Here is an 18,780-nt window from a genome sequence, read left to right on the forward strand (position 1 = left end):
CTGAATCTCTAAGACAGAAGACTCTTAAGTGAAAATCTAATCAATTAGCTGATTATTTACAATAAACAACCAGCACACCACTGTTTATATGTGTTATTTTGATACTCTCTTGCTAACTGTACTTAATCTTTTTCCTCTTTAATCTGATCCTACTTTATGTATCTAGTGTGAAATCTACTACTCAAAACCAAACTCTTCTCTAGCTAGGCCAATAATATTCTGCTGTAAGATAAATGTCCCTCCTGCCAAATATCTACATTAGTCCCTTTACTTTTCACTTCCACCACTCAAGTTTTAGCTCCTGCTCTACCACTTGAGCCACAGCTCCAGTCCATTTTGCTCTGGATATTTTAGAGATAGGGTCTCATGAACTATTTGCCTGGACTGGCCTTGAACATTGATCCTCCTGATCTCAGCTTCCCAAGTAGCAAGGATTACAAATGTGAGCCGCCGGTGTTAAGCTTTTACTATGTACTGTATAAACTCTTTCAAGCCCTAAATGGCAGGGTATGCTTATAATCCCAACACTGGGAGGGAAGTAATCCAGTGAGGGATGGAGGGACGGAAAGAAAAAGGAGAGGACTGTTAAATGAAGTACATCTGGAAGTTTCTAAAACCCATACGTTTCAATTTTTTTAAGTATAAGAAAACAAGAAGGTGAATCTAAGCTTAAATTTTCTATTTAAAGAATCCTTTCAGCCAGGCTCCAGTGGCTCACGCCTATAATCCTGGCTACTCAGGAGGCAGATATCAGGAGGATTGTGGTTTGAAGCCAGCCTGGGTAAATAGTTCTTGAGACCCTATCTCAAAAATAGGGCTGGTGGAGTGGCTCAACATGAAGGCCCTGAGTCAACAGTCAGTTGAACACTGAGGGCTCTAACCTCTCTGCCACATAAGTAAATGAGTAAGTACTGTCTGTATCAGGTCAACTACCCATTACCAGGGAGGAATGTTTATATTAAAATGCTCTGAAGTGATATATTTATCTGTGCTATAAACTGGAGTGAAGGTAAAGAAAAATTTGAAAAACTCAAGTCATTTCCTCAACCCTCTAAAGCAATAGTAACACGAAATGCTTTTTATATCTTTCTGAAAACTATGAGCAATGTCATAGTACCTGAGGAACAGATCTGGTTATAAGCAAATTATCAAGATGATTTTCTACCTATCATTGGACCATTTGTGTCAAATTCTTAATTCAAGAAAGTGTAACAGTTAGCTAGTTACAACCAAACCACCAGTTAATTTATCACCTTGGCTAACTGAAGGCTAAATTTTAGTTCACTTGCATTTTCTTGTCCTGGTTGTGAAAAAATCCCAAACTCCATAAGACAACCACAACACAAGTACTACATTCCACTCTCTAAACTACTGCTAACTAATCCTAGACAATCACTGAGCTATTTTTAGTAACTAAGCAACAATTAGCCTTAAGGATATTCTAAAACCCCAGCCAATATATTTTTAAGATCAATGATAGAATAATTATGGATAGAAATGGATCCAAATTGGGTTGGGGGGAGGAGAGGGATATATAGCAAACAGGTAGACTGCTTGACTGGCATGTGTGAAGCCCTGAGAAAACAACTTTTATCACTGAAGGGCTACATAAATTACATCTATACAGGTTCAACACAATTCAGGCTCCTTCATTTACTAGATAATTTAAGACTCTCACTATTCAAGTCTTTAAGCCATCTTTAGCCCAAGCGCCAAATATTTTTGCTAGCCCCACCCATTCCCCTTTTCCTGCAACTAGGAATTCATGGCACAACAGTATTTTATCTAGTCTTCAGTAAAGTAGTTCAATGCCTACATTCTACAACGACAGAAATTGTGGTAATAATCGTTTTATCTCTAAATTTGGCATCTCACTTTTACCCATGCCTTCAAAACTAATCACTCCTCAGTATTAGGATGATTCTTGCTCCAGAGAAAACACCTCGGTACTACAATAAATTTTATTATATAATGCATAAAAATAGGGTATAATAATGGACAAGCACATTCATCAAATCTCTAATGCTTTTAACTACTGGTGTCATTTGTCTGATTTTTTTTACATTTAGAAGATTGTGATCCCTAAAAAATAATGAACTAACAAAGCAGATTAATTGATATGAATCATATATAACTTTCAGGAAAGAAACAATCTCTTTTATATCCTGTATGAAGCAACAAATCTGAAAACTGCAGGTGTGCACATGGCCAGTAGCCAAACTCAAGACAAGCTGATTTCAAAATCATGCTAAAAGTTGAATGCTCTATTTATCAGTCTTATTTAAATTTGGTCAAATGTGCAATCAAATTTAATGAAAGCTTTTCAAACCTCTGTAATCACATTCTGAAATGATACTATTATAGTAACAACAAAAACAAACTAAACAAACAGAAAACTATAAAAAGCATCTGTAAGAAGCAATAATTTAAACCAAAAACGGTGGTACATGCCTATAAAACCAACTGAGAACAGGAGGATTGAAAGTTCAAGGCCAGCTTGGGATACATGGTGAATTCAAGGCCAGACTGGGTGATATAGTAAGATCCTGACTCAAAAAGCTCAAAGAAACAAATAACCAAACAAAAAAAGCAATAATTTTCCCCTCCTTCCCAGCCAGCTAAAATAACCAGTAGAATCTGCAGAGTTCCTGTTCTCTCCTACTTCCTCTCCCTGTCCCTCCACCCCTTTCAAAGAAAGTTAACTGCAACTAGGCATGATCAGGAAAACTAAAAAAAGGAAGCAGAAACTCATCTGTATGCATATAAGGAAAAAACACAATACCATAGCACATTGCTTCAGAGACATAATTAATATGCATTCTTTATACTAAGATATTGGTTCAATTTTGATCTCCTGTCAACATTCTTTCTAAAATATTTAAAACTATAATCTATAATGGTTGCACCTTGGGATACCCAACTACAAGTCATCTGAAAATCTGACTAGATCAAATAATTTAATACCTGCCACCTGATAGTCAATGCCCGGACACAGTTCAGATAAAAAACAATGCCCTAAAAGTAAAAGGATTTGTATTATTAATCTTCACTCTCTATTTCCTTGTCATTTTCTTACACAATGTTATCATTCTAAAAGTCTGTACAACTGTCAAGGAAACTAAAGGGAACATACTGCTACAGAATAAGATGTTGAGAACTCATGGAGAAAGGTGGTACATAGAAATTCTCATTTCAAAGACATTTAATTAGACTGACAGCAAAGCGTTATTTCTGGGAAATTTTTAAATAAAAGTTAAGTACTCGTCACTCTTGACTAAAAATTATATACAAAAAGTCCATTTCTAAAGAAAAAATTTCCCTTTCTGCTACCCAAAAAGTTTATAAAGCATTACTAGCAAACTGAGTTAAAAGAAACCTGCATCATGAAACTTGCCTCATGAAATTTAAAGTGAGGAAAAAATAGAGCAATGAATTACAAAAGTTTGTTCAAGTGTTCCCAAACTCCCTTTGACTTTACACAGGGTTACCTCTAAAATTGAGATAGGTCAAGGCAGTATTTACAAAATCTATGCCAATAAAAGTTGCCATGTTTAAGATGCCAAGGAATTTAATGTAGTGCTTGGAAAACTGGTTAGAGAAAAACATTCTAGAATAAAGCCACTCTAATTACATGGACTCTAAACTTTTTTTCCCTTAGAATGTCTGTTATTTCACAAATTAATTTAAATAAATTTGAAAAACTGGACCTAGAGTCCTGCAGTAAATGGCCATTCGAAATGCTAAAATGGTGCCTGTGACTCATGCCTATAATCATAGCTATTTGAGAGGCTGAGAGGTGGAGGATCACAGCTGGAGGCCAGTCTGTGGAAACAGTTCCAAGACCCCATCTTCAAAATAACCAGAGAAAAATGGACTGGAGGTGTAGTTCAAGTTAGAGTGCGAGCTTTGAAAGCATGAAGCCCTAAGTTCAAACCCCAGTCCCACCAAAAAAAAAAAAAAAGGCTAGAGGCATGTTTCAAGATGTCGAGCACCTACCTAGCAAGCACTAAGCCCCAAGACCAAATCCAAGTACCACCAATAGGATAAAACAGGTATATCTACCATTTATAAAACTAGAGGGAAAAAAATGTGCATGTGTGCGTGTGTGTGTAACTGGGGCTTGAACTCAGCACCTCATACTTGCCAGGCAGGTGCACATAAGTCACTCTGCCACCCCTTTTTTGTGTTGGCTACTGTTGAAGATAGGGTCTGTGGAACTATTTGGCCAGGCTAGCCACAAACCCAGATCCTCCTGATCTCTGTTCTGCCAGGTAGCTAGGATTATAAGCATGAGCCACATTTGTGCCTGGCTGGGGAAAATATTTTGGTATTTTAATCTTATTAAAAAAAAAGTTTAGGCTCCTGTGGTTCATGCCTGTAATCCTAGCTACTGGGGAGGCACAGATCAGGAGGATCCATGAATGAAGCCAGCCCGGACAGAGGTTCATGAGACCCTATATTGAAAAACCTTCACTCACTCACTCACTCACTCACTCAATCAATCAATCAATAAATAAAGGTGGTGTGGGGGGGGAGGGGGGAGTCTGATGGAGTGGCTCAAGGCACAGGCCCTGAGTTCAAGCCTCAGTGCTGCAAAAAAAAAAGTCTAAATATGAAAGTGTATATAGAAAAGCACTAGTAAATTACCAAAATTTACAAGTTTTAAGAATCAAGTGCTCTTATGCTAATTATGCTGAATAAACATGTGAGGGATCAAAAGTGATTAAAATGTCAAGTACGAGGATGTGGGTGTAGCTACAATGTACAGCACTTGTCCTGAGTTCAATCTCCACCACCACGGAAAGAGAAATGGTCAAGGTCAAACAGCCTCTAGGCCAGAAGTCAACTTGCATTTATATACCAGGCAACAGTCTAAATAACTTATGAATAAATACTATACAAGTCACCAAACCACCTAAGACTTCAGTTCCTGTGCCTTTATTTTTAACGAAAAGAAAAAATTATCAGAATCAAATAGCTTTAAAATGCTAGGGGGAAAAAGAATTGTGTTAGCACATTGTTCCAATTATTGTAACTTTAAAAAAAAAATCTGTAGTTTTAGAAACCTGGGAAGAGTTTATTTTTGAAAGTAATTTCTGCATAACTACTTCATTTCCCTAAATCAGATCCAAATTAAAATTTCCAAAGTGCTAAGTATAGAATTAAAACATTAAGCGCTGTAAGGTACTTTTGAATTCACCTAGATCTACCTATTTGAATATATTCTAAATGACTTTTACAAATTAAAAGTAGTATCGCCTATAGTAACCTGTATACATGGTACTCACAAAAAAATAAAACCCCAGGGGAAAGCTCTGATACTTCCACTATTAAACTGGAATTTATTGTGAATTTTTAGAAAAGATAACAGCCCAAAAAAACAAAACCTAGGCCGTTTTAAAAAATAAAAATAATGGGAAAAAACAAATGTACATTTATGTAGATTTCAAATGAGAAAACTAGCATTTACACTAAAAATTGGTAAACCTAATACAATTACTCTAATTCCCTAAGTATTGTAAATAAATAATAAATTTATTAGCACAATACATTTAATAAATTTACTAGCACAGTAAATTATTTTTCCCCCCAAGGAAACAATGACACTCATAAATATATAAAATACACAAACATACACATTTTTTTTTTTTTGAAAAACAGTAACTAGTCTAAAATGAAAATGGAAATAGTAACTTTCCACTCCTTAGGGGGAAAAAAAAAATTAAACTAGTTTCTTCATGTTTTCCTTCAAAGTACAGCATTAGTATGTTAAAAACTGAAGGAAAAAACAATGCAAAATATATAGATTAAATTGAATCTAAAAATCCAAATATAGAAAGAAAACTGTTATGTTTTTCCTTCAACCTTAGTTTCTTAAAAACTAAGAAACTGAAATTAAAAAAGGAAAAAGATTAGGGTTAATAATAACCTTTGTGTTTTTATTTACATGTTTATTTATTTGAGACAGGGTCTTCCTATGCACGCAGCCTAGGCTGGTCCCCAAAGAGATCCTCCTGCCTCAACATCCACAGGTATGCACCACCACACCAAGCTAATTTACTACTTTTAATGAGTTTCTTCACATAATTTAAATCTAATAGTTTAATAGGAAATATTTTCCGATAATGTCTATGTCATATTTTAAACTATTGAATTAATGACAATCTAAAGGAAAAATCCCCTTTTAAAAAGGAAATGAGGGTTAGGGCTCAGTGGCAGAGCACTTGTTTAGAATATTGGAGGCCTGGGTTCAATCCCAGCACCAAAGGTTTTGGGGGACAGGAGGAAAGAGGAGGTGAAACTGCTATTACATTATAAAATGATATGTGTACATATATGAACATGAGAATCTCAATTACAATGACTTCAATCCTTTACCTTCAGAGTTGGAGACAATGTAATTTACACTAATGTCTAAACAGTTATTTTCTAACATTTGTAATGTCAAAGACTGCTGTGTTCACTTTTATAACCTTAACTAAAGACAACGTTTTCTGGTTCACAATAGGGTCTCAGTAAATGAACAGATGAATCATTTGTTATAATTAAAATTTACTGGATAAGACTGGGGGTGTGGCTGAAATGGTACTGCGCCTGCCTGGCAAGCAGGAAGCTCTGAATTCAAACTCTAATACTACCAAAAAAAAAAAAAAAAAATTGAACATACAGAGCTCTTTGTACACCTAAAATGTTAGCTGAAATTAAATACTTAAAAAGAATATATGAATGTGAATAAAGTTTAATGAATCCTTAATTTTAAAGTAATCTAAAATTTCTTACCTGGTAGGGCTGAAAGGCACTATCTTCAGTTAAAAAATCCAGTTGTTTATCTATAAGGAACTCTACTGCAGTGATTGAACTGGGTATACTTTTCTCAACCAGCGGCTTGAAAGTCTGTCAAAAAAAAGTAATTTTAATGGCTATTTTCTTGGTTGTGAATGCATAAATACAATGTATTAATGTCAACTATTACAAATGTATAATCTAAAGTAATCCTTTTATCAATAGGATATTTTTGTTAATTATAAAGTCATAAAGTATTAACTCTAAGGAGCTTGTGAAAATCTATAATACATTAGACTTTTTCATTTTTTAAATGGGATAATCAAATATGCGTATTTATGAATTCCTGTTTAATATTAAAAAAGAAATTGCAACTGAAAACATGGACTAATACTGTATAAGTATTACTCTTATTTTATAAGAGTACTTATGATTTTAATTTCTTTTCTAGCTCATTCATTGAAGTGGGATTTTAACTGCCTGTCCCCACTCCTGCCCCAAGCACAAATAAAAATCCAGTCACTTCAGTGTGAACAGTATAGAGAAAAGTACTAGGTCAGTACAAAGTACTACACAAAGCCTATCAGCAGCAGAATTTCTCTCAATAACCAGTACTTTCAAAAAATGAATTCAAGGTCATGTGATTCTTTTTAAAGACTCATCTTTAACAAAGTATTTTATTCATATTTTGGGGTAGTGGTAGGTGTATAGGTATAGGAAGGAGGGAGAAAGAAGAGTTAAGAGGCAGGAAATAAGAACAACATGAAAGTACTTTCTAATGACTATCATCCTCCCTTTCATAATAGAGGAAGCGTGAATAAAAAAACAAATGTACTGATATCCATGGTACTGTTCTAAACGCTTGCAAATGAAAACAAAATTTCACCATCCTCAAAAAAGCACTGGCTTTACCATCAGGGTCAAAGTTTGGAAAATGGAATTAACTATATAACTTAAGAAAGCTTCCTTGGGCTGGAAGTATGGCTCAAGCAGCAGAGTGTCTGTTTGCCTAGCATGCATGCAGCCCTGAGTTCAAACTCCAGTACCGTGAAAAATAATAAAAAATAAAAAGGTTCCTTACTACAAGGTAACTTAAGTGACTATATGGATACAAAACAAAGCTTTTGACACAAGACAGTAAAAATCCCCAAGAGTTCTAAAACTATGGTGTTTTTACCTCTTCTCAAATTATACCTTTAAAAAGAAATCTTGTTAATCACAAGTAGTAAACAGACTCTGCGGGAAAAAAATCAGGATCTTTAGTTTGAAATTACTCCTAAGGAGTTAATGTGTGTATTTAAGAAATTCCTAAAAGGATTTTCAAGTCCATTTACTGCAATCTGTAGCCGTTTTTGTAAGGTAAAAACATGTGAAAATAAACATTTTAAGCATGCCTTCTTTCTACACTCATAGAATGAATATATAAATACATAACATCTTCTTCCCTAACTGAAATAACATGGAAAATATTCTCAGGGCAGGTAGAGCTCAGTGATAAGAGTATGTGTGATTAGTAGCATGCACAGGCCCTGGGTTCAATCCCCAGAACACCCTCCTAAAACCCCAGATATATAGTAGCCCCTTATTTTCAAAGCTCGTATTTAGAAAATGTAATCACAGTAATCTCCTATGTCGTGGGTTAACCTTTTAGGGACTACCTAGTTATCAGAAATATTTTATTTGGGTAAGCAATTACATTTTAAAAAAGAAATTGTATTTCCAAAACAGATTGTATTTCCCCACATCATTTAGCTATCTCCTGTTATTGTCATCTAGTATTTTCTATGTGTTGGGACTGGATTTCTAAAGTTACTATCTCATAAAATCCTATTCATTGTTTTTTTAAACCTAGGAAGTGACAAAAGTTTTAAGAATCTAAGATTGTTTATTTATTTATACTTTTAAAAAGTCCAGCAACTGACATGAAACATGTAACTTGAAAAGTAATGTAGGTAAAATCTCTACTAAGAAATATCGTTTTTCATGTTATACTTGTCAGTTTAGTTTTCAGTAAACTAGAAAACACTGGCACTTTCTCAAGAGGACTTTTAATCTTTGGACATTATCAAATGTTCTATTTCTTTTCAAACAGTATTATGTCAGGTCAACCAACAAAGGTTAACAAAAAGGCGCACAAAAAGATACTATGTGGCTAAAGAAACAATTCAATTTAGTAGGATTTGACACAGAAGAAAACTTCTCCATTCTTAAGTACCTCTTTTCTTAAGCAAATAGTACAGGTGGTTTGCATTTCCTATGAGACTTAGTCATATTATAATATGAAAAGCATTCTTCCAAAGAAAAGCTCTCCTTTTTCAAGGTAGGTCAGTTTTAGTGTAATTTTAACAAACTAACTTACAATTTGAATTATTTTCTGCTAGAAGGAAAAAAGTATAATTTATAGGTTAAAAATAAAGAATTTCTCAAGTTTTAAGAATTTCTCAATTTGGCTACCAAAAATATAAGAAACAAAAACAAAACAACTAAGCTTACACTAATTGAATCTGAGTACTCTTAAAAACAGTATCTATTTCTGATACATGAATAATTATAACTTACAAATGGAGGTCCAAAGTATATTCTACTTCTTAAATAAGAAATAAAAAGGCCATGAATTGCAAATTAAGATGTACAATTAAACTATAAATAAGTTTCTATCAAGTACTCAGAATTGTTTATAGTACTTGTTAAAGAAATATTTCAGTATGTGTTAAGTGCCCAAACTGAATATATGTGACCAATCCCTACTTCAAGGAAAAACTAAAGGCAAATAACATGAAATAATGTAGTTAAAAAAATACACTCTTATTTTAAAGTGGCAAGCTGGCAATGTAATCATTGTTAATTTTTGTACCTAAGTCTAACACTATTTTTAAATTAAACATGTACATATTTAAATAAAAGCAAAAGGACCTATACCTTTTATGATGAATGTGAAGTAAATGTTTCACCGCTGTAGGTGCACTGGAATGTGAAGACACTAGAACTCATGCATAACTAATTCAAGACTAAAGATATTCTGTGAGGAACTTCCACAGCCTAAGGGGAAGCAATGAGTTAGCTACCATCAGATCAAAGTCACAGTATAATATGGCTCTAGTCACTAAAGACTTAATTCTCTGAAAATCCAATAGTAAATTAAAATTGAGTATTTAATTAGGAAAAAAAGCCACTTTTTCAATTTTGTTAATGGATTAAGAGTTCTTTTGAGGTCATTTGTCACTGTTAGCCATACTTTAAAAATTGTCTAAAGCCAAAATAAATATAGTTGAGAGCCTGCATTTCCAGTAGGGCCTAACCACGCTATAGGAAGAATGCTTAGAACAACTGTACCCTGTTTGGGACTCCAAGCAGCACCACATTCCATTCACATGAGGAAGAGGCAAACCGATGAGCCCTCTCCAAAAAACATTTTTTAAATAAATCAGCTACAGCTCTCAAATACAACTCAGCTGCTCGAACAAACCATGTTAAAGCTCACCATTTAACACTTAACAGGAAATTCATGGAGTTTCTGTCTGCAGTCTGAGTTTCTAACAATCTCCAGTTAACATTTAACAATTCCTTTTCTAAGTAAAAAAAATCAGGCTCACTGACTACAAAATACTGATATAAATCTCCACAAAGGTAAATACTGAAGCAAAAAAACAATCTAGGCCGCATTTTATAAATCAAGGTTTAGCTTACCAGAAAAAAAAAAACTGGAGCTACTTGAAAGAACAAAGTCCAAATTCCCACCCAAGCAGGTCTATTGAAAAACAGATACTGTTAGAAAACAAAGTTGGGGGTGGGGAAGGGAATACAGTATTAAAAAAAAAAAAGAAACCTCATCACAAAACAAGTATCATTACTTCCCTTGAAACATAGTCTAAAACACTTCTGCCACACTTTAAACAAACTCTAGTTTTAAAAATTAATCTTTTTAGTGTTCAATTATTACAAACCTTAGAAGGAGGTTTACAAAATAGTTTTTAAAAAAATCTTAAAACTAACAACGCTGAGGCTAGAACTATAAAAGGCAGTGACCTCAATATCTAAAGCTGAGAAACAAAACCAAATGTAAATTAAGACAAAAGAAAAAGGAAGCAGAAAAATACAAACCGTACTTTGTTCTTGAGAATTTTAAAGTATCTTTAAATCTCAGAAATCCAAGCCAAGGCTTTAAAGGTCAATAGGTATAGCTGACATTTCATTTTGTTGTTGAGCAGTATTTCTTTTTTTATCTAGTGTAAATACTTCTTTAGTCTTAAAAAATCACAGGCAAATGGCTTTCAAACCAAGCATTTCTGGGCTCCCTTGCAGCGGCGTCATTGTAGAGGAAGAAAAGCAAAGACCACAGAACGAAGCAGAGGCTGTAACCTAACAAGTCTTCGACGAGCAAATGACGATTTTCTGTCTGCTCCGGCTCAACCCTGGCAATGATGAGGATTACAACTCGCTCTTTGTCATCAGCACTGTGGTGTTAACGACTAAGAAATCCTGCAGCTGAAGCACTACTGCATCCTCCGATCTGGGTCAGGATAATTTCTCCCGAGGTCGCTTACATAACCAGTAAGATACTCCAAATAAAGAGAACAGCCATCCATTAGCTAGAGAAAGCCTTTCCCACTGTACTCAGTCTGCGTGGAAACACTGCAGTAGCCTCGAACAGTGCAGACGCCGAAATGAGGAGTACTTGGCTTAGGGCACACTGAGAGAGGGGAAGAGGCGGTGCTCTGTAAACTGTAACTAATCCCCCGTCACAGGTGCTGATGGAGTCACTTCCAGCACGAGTCACATTACTGATGATTACTCATTTGGCTGCGGCCATAGAGACTGGCTCATAATTTTAACAACAAAGACAAGACTAGTGGCGAGACCTAGAGCTCAAGTTTACTGTCTCCTTTATAAAGCAAATGCAAACACAAAGTTTTTGCTTTACAGATTTACCAAGGTGAGAAAGTGCCAAAGACAAACAATATATAAACAGCTCAAGCTGGCAAAAAATAAAACATAACTTTAAACCATAAAAAATACTTTCGGCCTGTCCTAACTGGATAGAAAGAGGAAACAAAGTAAACCTACCCCATATACACCTCAGTGCAGGCCCTGTGCCTGCTATGAAGTGTGAATGGGGAGAAATGGGATTGGGGCAGGAGGAGGGGATAACTTCAGTGTGTTTTCAAGCAAAGGATTTTTTTTTTTAAGTTTAATTATTTTGCCTTAAAAATATAAAACTCAGGAAAAAAAATCAACTAAAAACTGGTGTAGCAGTTTAAGTGAAATCAAATGAAAAGTAACAAACAAGCATTTTACTCAAAAGAAAAATAAATGGGTAATACTTATTTTGGCAGGTTTAAAAATACTGTTAAAATATTTTCATTTTCAACTTAATCGAGACAAAGACCTAGAATTTGAAAGCATAAAATATCTTTCTTTTTGAAGTATTTAATATAATCTTTTAACATGCACCTAAACTCAAATTACATTGTCTAATATGGTAGTGACTAACCATAAGTAACAATTTAAGCACCTGAAGTGTACCTAGTCCGAATTGAGATGTTTGTTGTATTTATAAAATACACATTGAAATGCACATAAGATCTTTCAAATTTATTATCATTTAATTTTGAAATATTTTGGATAAATTAGTTAAATAAAATATATAAACTTAATCCTGCTTTTTAATTTTTTAATGTAGATATTAAAATATAAAATTACACGTCAGTTGGTTGCTAGTGGCTCAGGCCTGTAATCCTAAACTACTTGGGAGGCCAAGATCAGGAGGATCAAGGTTCAAGGCCAGCCAGGGCAAATAGTTCAAGAGACTCTATCTTGTAAATACCCAACATAACAAGGGCTGGCAGAATGACTCAAGTGGTAGAGAGCCTGCTTAGCAAGCGTGAGTTCAAACACTACTGCTGCCAAAAAAAAGAGACTAACTATTAAAAATAAGGTATTTTCAACACAGTATATGATGGCCTTATAAAAATCTTGTTTTAAGGATGAAAAGGGATAGGGCAATGGTTATTCTAAGGACGGGAATAAAATATGTCTTTATAGAGCATGGTTGGTACTAAATAAAACATTTTATTTTACAGAACACGATAGTGCTAAAATACAACTTTAGGACAAAATATGTTTAATAATGCTGTCAAGTGAGTACTAAATTACACATACCATTCTCATAACTCATTTATAATCACTTAAGAGATAAACATATATGGAAATAAAGGAACTCACCATGCCATAAATTATCAAGAAAACCAGTGGACAAATATGGCAGCCTTTTTCTACATCTCAAACAACAAAACATCAAATGCTTGGATACAGCTATCATAGTTTTTTTTTTTTTTTTTTTTTTTTTTTGCGGTACTGAGCTTTGAACTCAGTCTCACACTTGCTAAGCAGGAGTTCTACCACTTGAGCCACTCCACAAGGCCTTTTCAGTATTGGATATTTTCAAGATAGGGTCTCTGAACTATGTGCCTGGGGCTGGTTTCTAAATGCAATCCTCCTGATCTCTGCCTCCTTAGCATCTAAGATTACAGATGTGATCAACAGCACCCAACACAGTTATCATAATTTAAGTATCATATTTTATACTACATTCCTACAATTTATTGTACATAAGAGAATAAATGTAATATTTCACAAGATTCAATTTATAATTTTGTAACATAAACTCAGGTTTGATTATATATGATATTTTGCTCAAGTACTATCACATCAACAAAATGGAATCGTCAGGCGCCAGTGGCTCACACCTGTAATCCTAGGTACTTGGGGAGGATTTAGGTTCAAGGCCCAGCCTGGGCAATTACTTAGTGAGACCCCTAACTCCAAAATAACAAGACCCAAATAGACTGGAAGCACAGCTCAAGTGGTAGACTGGTATATTATCTGCTTTGCAAGTATGAAGCCCTGAGTTCAAATCCCAGTGTCCCCCACCGTCAAAAAAAAACTACATTTAGCTAACAATCCAATTTCACAGAAGTCATACATTTCTAGTAAAGTAGAACTTATAATTTTCTAAAAAATAAAATAAAATCCAAGTAATTAACGTCAGGGCTGGTGGAGTGGCTCAAGTGATAGAGTACCTGACTAGCAAGCCATGAGCCTTTGAGTTCAAACCCCAGTACTGCCAAAAATAAATAAATAAAATTTTTTAAAAAGGCCAGATGCTGGTGGCTCATGCCTATAGCTACTCAGAAGGTAAGGGTCAGGAGGGCTGCTGTCTGAAGCCAGACTAGGGCAAGTAGTTTGAAAGACCCTATCTCCTGGAAAAAACCCATCACACTGCTGGCAGAGGGGCTCCAGCAGTAAGAATACCTGCCTAGCAAGCATGAGTCCCTGAGTTCAAAAGCCTGTGCTGCCAAAAAAATAAATACTAGAGTTGATTTAGATGCAAATGAAGGTGCAACTAGTTGCTAACAATGAATACCTTTTAAATACTTCAATTGAGCTGAGCCAACATTTTTGTAAACTTATTAATGTAAGTTTGGTCTGGTAATCTGGTAAATTTTTAACAAACAAAAATAGTGAAACAATGATATATAAAGCTTGGTTTGAAATATAAGTTACTAGGTATTATACTGTCTCCTTAATTCTCTCTTACTCTCACAACTCATTAGGGATGGTAGAGCCAACATTTCAGACAGTCAAAAGTGTAATTGAGGGAGAGTACATTTTAGTCCTTTGTTATTATGACTTATATCTCCCTTACTAGATGAGGGAAGGAAAGCGAAGTGTTACTACTAATTTCTTTTTCTTTTATTTTGTTGGTTGGGAGGTGGGGTTTGATAAAGGCCTTTTCTGGCTGCTAAACCAGGCTAGGGGAAGAGGAAACTACTATAGTTACTGCCCAGAAATACACATCTCTGACTTCCTTCCTTTTTAGCTGGTTTCTAGGTTACAAGCCGAATAAATCAACAGAGGTGAGAAAGTAAACAAAGGCTAAAAGGAAGGCAGCACTGTCTGGCTTTACTTAGGAAAATCTGTCCCTTCCAATAATGTGAGAACCTTACATGTACACTTAAGAGTTAAATAGCCATTTTGGTTACATCTATCTTGGGGCACAGAAGTAAATTTCGTCTTTAAGCATATGGAGAAAAAAAAACCCAATGGATTTCTGCAATTATAAGGACATAAAAATCCCACAAAAACAACAAACAAAAAACTTTCTCATTTTTTGTGGTGCCAGGGATTGAACCTCTTCTATATTCAATGACCTAGCATTATAAATACTTTTTTGACCTATGGGTTTTAGGAAAAGAGGATGAACAGAAGCAAGAGGATCTCAGTTTAATATGGTCTCATATGAAGGTTGACTAGATTCAGAAAAAAAGTTTCAATATGCCGTATTTTTCTATAAATTTACAAAAGTGTATAATCAAGGATAAAATTCCTCCATCCATAATATCCAAATGGTTAACTTTTTCACATTAATGAATCTATAAAGATTTTCCATGCAATACAAAGGCTGTGCAGCATAATTTCCTATCTTTAGCAGACTAAGTCCAACAAATATTTCTAAATGATATGGACTTCCTCCCACAAACATATAGCACACTCATTCAACCAAGTATGTATGGGATGCCTTTTATATGTTTTTATGTGGCTGGCTTTTAGTATACAATGGTGAGGAAAAGAAAACCAAATCCCTACTCTAATAGTATGTATATGAGTATGTATGTATGTATGTATTTAGGAAGTACTGGGGCTTGAACTCATGCTTGCTATGCTTGCTCTCTACTGCTTCAGCCACTCCTCCAGCCTTTTCTTGGGTTGGGTATTTTCAAGATCAGGTCTCAGGAACTATTTGCCCAGGATGACCTCAAACAAGTAGGCCTCCCAAGTAGCCAGGATTACATTTCAGGCCTAGCCTGAATTTTATACTATCATTTACATCGTCAAATTTATATCCCATTGCCATATAAAGCCAAATTTGAGTAGTATTTTGTTATGTGTGTATGTGGTACTAGGGCTTGAACTCAGGGCTTCGTATGTGGTACTAGGGCTTGAACTCAGGGCTTCTATCTTGAGCCACTCCAACAACCCTTTTTTTGATGGTTTTTTCAAGACAGGGTATCTCGGACTATTTGCCCAGGTTGGCTTCAAACCATGATCCTCCAGATCTCTGCCTCCTGAATAGCTAGGATTACAGGCATGAGCCACCTACTATGGGGTAAATTTGATTAGTATTAAGTAGGTATCTCAAAAGTCACTAATATAGTAGTGATCATGCTTAACTGCTTCAATTGTTCATATATACAATAAATAGTTAATTTTTTCTTTATGCTTTATGCCATTTTCCCTAAGTTATTTTACATTTTATATGACTTTGATAAAAATACAAGTGATATTTTGGAACCAGACAAATACTAGTGTTCATATGGAAATACAAGTAAAATTAATCAAGGAAGTTCTCAAACAAGCCAGGTACCAGCGACTCATGCCTATAACCCTGTATTTGGGAGGTTCGAGGCCAAACCCTGAAAATACCTCTTGATACTCCATCTCCAAAATAACCAGAGCAAAATGGACTAGACGGAGGTGTGGCTCAAGCCATACCTTGCAAAGCAGATACAGAGTCTGCTTTGCAAGCACAATGCCCTGAGTTAAAACCCCAGTACCATCAAGAAAAAAAAAAGTATAAAGAACTAGCTGTACTAGAAACTGCAATGAGCCAATGAATCCAACAGCATGACACTAGAGCATGAAGATACAATCACCAATGAGCAGTTACAAAGTTCCCAAAGTGACCCAGGTAAGAATCCAAGTTTACTGTAAGATATAGGTAGATCTTCAAGTCACAGTAAAAAACAAAAAAATGTGAAAATTAAATAAAAACAGATGTTAAAATGGAAATATAACTTAAGAGTTTAACCTAATTTGACTGGAATTGTATAGGCATGAAGCCCTAAATTCAAACCCCAATCTCACCAATTTAAAAAAAAAGGACTGACATAACCTAATTTTTACATATGAAGAAATGAACATTTGGAGAATTTGACTTTTCTTATCAAAAATCTTTTTCATGGCAACCCTGGGACTAAGGCCTAATTCATAACTAATTTTTACATTATAAGGTAGTGTGAAAGTATATTGTTTTTCATGCTTATTGGCAGAGAGTGGCAAAGAGCAAAATGTTTTGCCATCTGCTGGATAAAACTTTAAACTTTGAACTTTAAATGGAGAAAAATGAAACTCATCTAGAAGAAATTGCTATGTCATAAAGTACTGAGGAAAAGAAGTATGACATAATGAATTCATACTATTTTTAATGTTCTTCATCACTAACATTACTATCACCTCTCAGAACAGAAATAAGTAGAATTAGAAAAAGAACTTATGTGAGGAAGTGGTAAAGTTATGAACAGAAAAAGAACTTTAGGAAAGATGAAATACTAATAAGGTGGAAGAAAAGGAAAACATTTAATTTTGTTACATGAAAGCTATATACTCGAAGTTAAGGGCTGGAGGCATAGCCCTTAGTAAAGTGCATGCCTATCATTCTCAGTCCCAGCGTTTGATCCCCAGAAACACCTTCCCCCCAACAAAAAAAGAGTACTAAATTAGTAGGTATAAGCTTAAAGTCATTATCCACAGTCTTTGGCATTACCAAGATATTATAGATAGGTATCTATTAATATTAAAAAAAAGATGAATGGGACAATTTAGGAAGTGTACACTAGTAAAACTGAACTTCAACTATATTCTGAAATGGATAATTAGTATAATGAAAAATTTAAATACACAGTGATCACTAAGAACAAATTTGCCTTTAAATATCTTACTTACCTAGTTAGTAAGATATGAAACTAGGTTAAATGTTGGGAACCTAACTTAAACAAAAATTTTATCAAGACAACCTCCAAAAGGCAAATCAACAAAATATGGGTTAGATGATAGTTCTATATGTATTTGCAACCAGTTAAGAGTATTGAGTAGTATTGCTATTGACCTATGATGTGCAATTCCTTCATCATTGTGATCTTACACACACTATCACTTGAAAGTTGTTTTAATTTCCAAGTTAAAAATGATGAAATGATTTAAAATATACCTTAAGAAAAAAACATAACCAAGACCTAGATTTTAAAATAATAAAGAAAATTATGTTCTCAATAATAAAGTTATATTCTATCTTTAGGTTAAAAAAATCCAAGTACACGGTACATATCTGTGGTCTCAGCTACCCACGGAGGTGGAGGTCTGAGACTGGCCAGCAAAAGCAGGAGATCCTATCTGAAAAACAAATTAAAAGCAAAAGGGAGGGCGGGAAGAGAGAATGGGTATGTGTGGGGGGGTGGGGGAGGTATGCACGCCTGGCTGACGTTGTTCGATCCCCAGGGGAGGTGGGGTAGGTGATACAACTACATAAGTAGAATATAAAGGAGTCCTAGTTTCCCATAAATTGTCAAAGAATCTTGGAGGGTTTGAATAATAAGCCAACATGTTATGTATTTAAAAGGGGGCAAAAATCAAATTTTGAATTTACTAATAAACACAGAAAGTACCTAGAAGAAACATTTAACATTGGTCATTTAATCTGTAAATATCTTGTTGAATTTGGGGCATAACATAAAAAGAACAATTATAAAGTAAGATATGTCAAAGATGTTTAAAAATTGTGGAATAATAGACAGGTGCCTATAATCCTAACTACTAGGGGGGCTGAGATCAGAAGGATTGCGGTTCAAGGCCAACATGGGCAAATAATTCACAAGACCCCATCTCCAAAATTAACCACAATAGAACTGACTGGAGGTGTGGCTCAAGTACCTGCTTTGCAAGTGTGAAGCCCCGAGTTCAAATCCCAATCCCACAAAAAATAAAAAATAAAATTATGGAATACTAATATCATTTGAAAGGATGGAGAATGTTTTGCCTAGAGATGTAGTGAGAGGCAAAAATTAATTATGCACAATTATTTAAAAGGTATGGTAATGATAGAAAAGAATCTTATAAAGTAAAATTTACAGGAAGGCCAATTCTAGATCCTAACAAAGAATT

At 34.7% G+C, this 18,780-nt stretch overlaps 1 protein-coding gene and 2 pseudogenes across 8 annotated transcripts in view; 2 read left to right on the forward strand and 1 right to left on the reverse strand.

Moving 5' to 3' along the window:
• Nucleotides 1-18,780, reverse strand: part of Jmjd1c (jumonji domain containing 1C) — a 236,249-nt gene that overhangs the window by 70,378 nt on the left and 147,091 nt on the right. For 4 of the 8 annotated variants that reach the window (XM_020169780.2, XM_020169783.2, XM_074078968.1 and 1 more), the window contains exon 3: nt 6,781-6,894. Coding sequence is in view for 1 of the 8 variants with exons in the window: in XM_074078968.1 (XP_073935069.1) it covers nt 6,781-6,894 (114 nt within the window). In the remaining 7 variants the exon portion in view is untranslated. Of the gene's footprint in view, nt 1-6,780; nt 6,895-9,702; nt 9,823-10,889; nt 11,959-18,780 lie in introns of those variants that run through there. The other 4 variants (XM_074078973.1, XM_074078970.1, XM_074078972.1 and 1 more) reach the window with 2 other exon arrangements.
• LOC141425367 (small nucleolar RNA SNORA51) lies at nt 11,804-11,907 on the forward strand (annotated as a pseudogene).
• The window catches only part of LOC109690453 (fatty acid-binding protein 5 pseudogene), a 33,850-nt pseudogene continuing 31,550 nt past the window's right edge, over nt 16,481-18,780 (forward strand).

Source organism: Castor canadensis, chromosome 7 (assembly GCF_047511655.1).
Source record: "Castor canadensis chromosome 7, mCasCan1.hap1v2, whole genome shotgun sequence".
NCBI lineage: Eukaryota > Metazoa > Chordata > Mammalia > Rodentia > Castoridae > Castor > Castor canadensis.